Genomic DNA, 4,519 nt, shown 5'->3' with positions numbered 1-4,519 from the left:
ATCTGTACCAACAGCACTTCTGTTTATAATGTTTACAGCACACTTGCTTACGGACATCCCCAATTTGAGCTTTATCTCCGGAGTCCACTGAAGTCCAGCTCAGGGGTGAACAGAGAAGAGTTTGCAAGGTGTGTTTAGGAGTGCGTGTGTGTGAAGGAGTGTGTGTGTGTAGGAGTTTGTGTGTGTGTGTGTGTGTGTGTGTGTGATTAGTTTGTTGAGCATGAGTGTGGGTATCTGCAGAGACAAAAAGACGACGACTTGCAGCATCAGCGCTTCTTGAATGCCACCCTGCTCGGGTGAGGGGGAAACTTTGGCAGGCAGGGCTCGTCCACGCCGGCATCATGGGAGAACACGGAGTCCTCCCCCGAGGAGCAGGTGGAGCTGCGCGTGTCGGGGTAGTTGGGGGAGTATTGGTCCAGAGACATAGAGAGATCCAGATACTCCTGAGAAAGACACAACAAGTCTGGTTTACACAGAGCTCACGCAGAACATCTGTAGTGCTTTAGTTGACCCAAATAAATATACGGACATTTCTTTCAGTTCAGCTAATGCTTGATTGTTTAGTCACTTAAGTCAGAAACTCCAGATAAAGAGACAAAAACATTCTTTATGTTTTTGTGCCAACATGTCAGATGGGATAAGTGCATTTTCCCTGGAGCTGAACAATTATGTTCTCATTGGAGGTTTGAAGCATAATGTGACCGTTATGCCTTGCAGTATTATCACTGTCAAAGTTACATTGTATTCTTCATGAGCTTTGCTCCATCTCGAAAATCACATGTTCGACATATTTGTGCAGAGACTGACCTGGTTGGAGGTCATGGAAAGCGTACGGTCAAGGTCCTCCACCAACTGTTTGAATGTTGGTCTCTGAGAAGGAACTGCATGCCAGCAATCCCTCATCATCATATACCTGACATCAAGAATGAGACAATGTTAGGCTGAGAGGAAAGGACTACAAGTCAGCAAGGAGAGGAAATTATACTAGACTACTTCTCTGTAATATACTATAGTGCAGATTTCTAAAAGCTGATCAAAGGAGCATTGTTAAAACAGGACTATTCAAAACACTATTCTTGAATATCAAGAAAGTCATAACACTGACAAACAATTTCATTAAGATACAGAGTAACCAAAAACAGATGTTGTGCATATTTCGATAAAACACTATCTTAACGGCATATAATAGCGGCATGTGCGTGTTGTCGGCTACGCTCGCGTTGTCAACCTATATAAATAGACTTAGCATATCGATTGTTTAACTGACTGGACGCTAACCACAGACGCAGCTACGATAAATTAGATTGAGCCTTACATCTCATGGGTGCAGGTTGTGGGCTTGTCCATGCGATGTCCTTCCTTAAGCAGCTTGAAGAGTTCCTCAACGGGGACACCAGGGTATGGGGAGCCCCCTAAAGTAAAGGTCTCCCAGAGGAGCACCCCAAAAGACCACCTGGAAAACACCATACCAGTTCAGTCTTAATTAAATGATTCAAAAACAGGCTCAACAGACAGTTTGACTCATTGGACTAATTTCAAATGATAAAATACTGTGAAAAGGTGAAGTCCCTCCCCCTTCTCACTTTGTTCCCCGGCACCTGTGGACGGGTCCAATTGGGACTGATTGGGCTAAATTAGCCCCTGGTGATGCCACTCTTAAAAGGCGCACTCATTGTTGTTCGAGAGACAGACTGAACAGGCTGCAAGAAGCTGAGACAAGGTCCTAGACGAAACCTGTGTGACACAGTTGGACCTTGTCTGTTTTAATAGCTTTAGTTTTGTTCAGGGTATGTTTCTTTGTTTTGGGGTTGGGATTACCCTGTTGTATGTGCTTATGATTTTGGGGTTCAAGGCCCTTGGTTTTTTGTATATATGTTGTGGGGTTTGAGTTGTAAATAAATATACAGCTGTATTTTTATGAGAAAGCCACTGTCTCTGCGCTGTGTGTTCTCCTGACTACCTGCAACCACGATCCCGAAGCCTACATCCCACATCGTGAGATGGCCGGCTTGAGCGGTCTTTCACAAATACACTCAATGAAATCACAAGATACTCACACATCACTCTGGTGCGTGTATATCCTGTCAAATAGAGCCTCAGGAGCCATCCACTTCACTGGCAAACGACCCTATGGGAAGAATACTCCACTTTAGACCAAATAATGAAACCCGAGAGGTGATGTCTGAGGAAGAAAGCCTTCTCAAGCACGGGCTATGAAAGTCCGTCCTGTCCTACTTACATTGGTGGTCTTCTTGTAATAATCAATGTGGTGGATATCTCGCGCCAATCCGAAGTCTGCTATTTTCATCACATTGTCCTCGGTCACCAGAACATTGCGAGCAGCCAGGTCCCTGTGTATGCACTGCAAGGGACAGACAGGGGACACAAGTTAGTGTTGACAAAGCATTGTGACCCATCTGTTCAACCCACCTCTAAATCCATACCTAAACAACAGACATAGCTGCTCTTGAGAGCCTATTAATACACGTAGGCCTCAAGAGATAAAGGTTCAGATATTCACATGAAAGGCCACATAAAATATAATTACTGAATGTTACCTTTTTAGATGACAGATACTCCATCCCTCTTGCCACTTGATACGCGCAGGATACTAGATCTTTGATGGACATGTTCTCAATTGGCACCTGATCTGGATTGTAGCAGTACTCCATACCAGGAGGGCGGCGAGCTCTTAGGTACTCCCTCAGGTTGCCCTTGGAGGCAAACTCCACAATGACATAGAGCGGACCTGGAAAGGTCACATCCAGCACAGGCTTACATCTTCTACCCAGTAGTGCATTCCAGTAAATAATGTTGACAGGGATACATTTATTTCAGGGAACATAGAACCATGAATCATTTCTTTAAACAAAACAAATTCTAGTATAAGCACTACATATACACAAGTACTACAGACGTCAAAAATATGACTGATTGGCAGGATCTCAATTGTACTTGTCTCTCCAAAGATGGAAAGAAATACGACTGCTTTGGCCAAGGGACTTTGGCATGTTCCAGTTGCATAATGGCTTGGCCAAACAGGTGGAAGAGTGTGGAGCCCCAGGTCATGTTTTCTGTATTAGTCTGGCATAAGGAACATGGCTGGGGTGGGATGCTGCTCCGGGGTAATGGTCTTGCTCTGAGGAGAGCCTTGCGCCGCTGCCAAGGCTTGTCAGGGAAGATTTGAGTGATATGGCAGATCTGGCAGCAGAGGCCATATCCAGCAGAGAGCTCAGGAAGCTGGTGTCGGAAGCTCTTACTGCTCCCATTGTATACACTTGGCCCTGGTCACCTGAACCTGCTGATCCCCCCCCCCCCTGTCCACCATCTTAACTCTCGGACCATGCAACTGTCTTTGGAGAGGGAAATCTCTTTTTTTCCATTTGTCTTAACTTGCCATTTGAAACATAATTTTAGTTTTTTCTCTCTCTTTGGGCAGTATCCCATGTTCTCCACTCATTCGTCGTTCTTCATTTCTATCAATAACTCACCTTCTTGTGTGCAGGCTCCAAGCAGGTTGATGATGTTCTTGTGTTTGCCAATAATCTTCATCATCTCCATCTCTGAGATCAGGTCTGACAGGTCTTTTTCTGTGGCATCAGCTGTAGGAGAAAGACAATGTTGCTGACTTTAGACAAGTGACACAAAGTACTGCCATGAGGTACTTCTGTAGATTGCATTAATGAATCAGGGTAGAATTAAGGTTTGAGAAAGGTAAGTAAAGCTACTTTAGGTTTGAGTGAAGGTACATTAATTGAATAAGCTGGAGTATAGCTTGTGCTAGAAAAAGTGCCTCCTCGTCCTTTTCCTGGACAGTGCATCTCCAGTTTTATGGGGACTGTCATACATTTTAAATCAGGGCTTCTCGTTCATTTGTACTCGGGTCCGTCTTATGTGTGGTGGCCTGTTGCCAGGAATAGACGCTTCAGGAGCCCAGCTGCCCCGAGTGGAGTCTCCCAGTGGGACCAAATGCTACAAATCCCAAAATGTGATCCACTGGGAGACTGGAGGTTTGCCATTACCACTACAGTTTAAAGACTTTAAATGACTGATGATGTTGTTTTTAACACGAGCCAGAGAGTAATAATGGTTCATTATTATTTCTCAAGCAGCCTTTCTTGCTAGTGCCATTTTTATGCCACTGTGCCAAACTTACATTTCAGCATCTTGACGGCCACTTTGGTGACACGGTTTGGCTTGTCTTTATCCATTCCCATGACCTCACCCATCATCACTTGCCCAAAGCATCCTTCACCAAGTGGCTTCCCGAGAACTACCCTGTACAAAAGCATACGCAAAAGAAAAGGCAGAAACATTAGAAGGGGGCACCAAAATGGATTAACAACGAAGAAAAACACAACTGAGAGGCAGCGGTCAGGTCACACGAGGCCTCATGGCAGAAAAAAATCCCAAGGCGGCAAGACTTTTAGCGTAGCTATGTCAGTTATCGGACAGTGTCAAACATCGGCCATTCTGTTAAACAATCAAAATGCTAAATTTAATAATGGATTAACAATCT

General features: G+C 44.6%; 1 protein-coding gene across 4 annotated transcripts in view; it reads right to left on the bottom strand.

Annotated features, from left to right (window-relative positions):
- fgfr1a (fibroblast growth factor receptor 1a) overlaps positions 1–4,519 on the bottom strand; it is a 30,527-nt gene continuing 26,008 nt past the window's right edge. For all 4 annotated transcript variants that reach the window (XM_031570218.2, XM_031570221.2, XM_031570219.2 and 1 more), the window contains exons 12-19: positions 4,157–4,278; positions 3,492–3,602; positions 2,559–2,749; positions 2,240–2,362; positions 2,058–2,128; positions 1,316–1,453; positions 808–913; positions 1–443 (exon numbers count right to left, since the gene is read on the bottom strand). In XM_031570218.2, coding sequence (XP_031426078.1) covers positions 267–443; positions 808–913; positions 1,316–1,453; positions 2,058–2,128; positions 2,240–2,362; positions 2,559–2,749; positions 3,492–3,602; positions 4,157–4,278 — 1,039 coding nt within the window. In that variant the 3' untranslated portion in view covers positions 1–266. The remainder of the gene's footprint in view (positions 444–807; positions 914–1,315; positions 1,454–2,057; positions 2,129–2,239; positions 2,363–2,558; positions 2,750–3,491; positions 3,603–4,156; positions 4,279–4,519) is intronic.

Source organism: Clupea harengus, chromosome 7 (assembly GCF_900700415.2).
Source record: "Clupea harengus chromosome 7, Ch_v2.0.2, whole genome shotgun sequence".
Classification (NCBI taxonomy): domain Eukaryota; kingdom Metazoa; phylum Chordata; class Actinopteri; order Clupeiformes; family Clupeidae; genus Clupea; species Clupea harengus.
The sequence above is the reverse complement of the archived record's forward strand: the minus strand, read 5'-3'. Positions and strand labels throughout refer to the sequence as shown.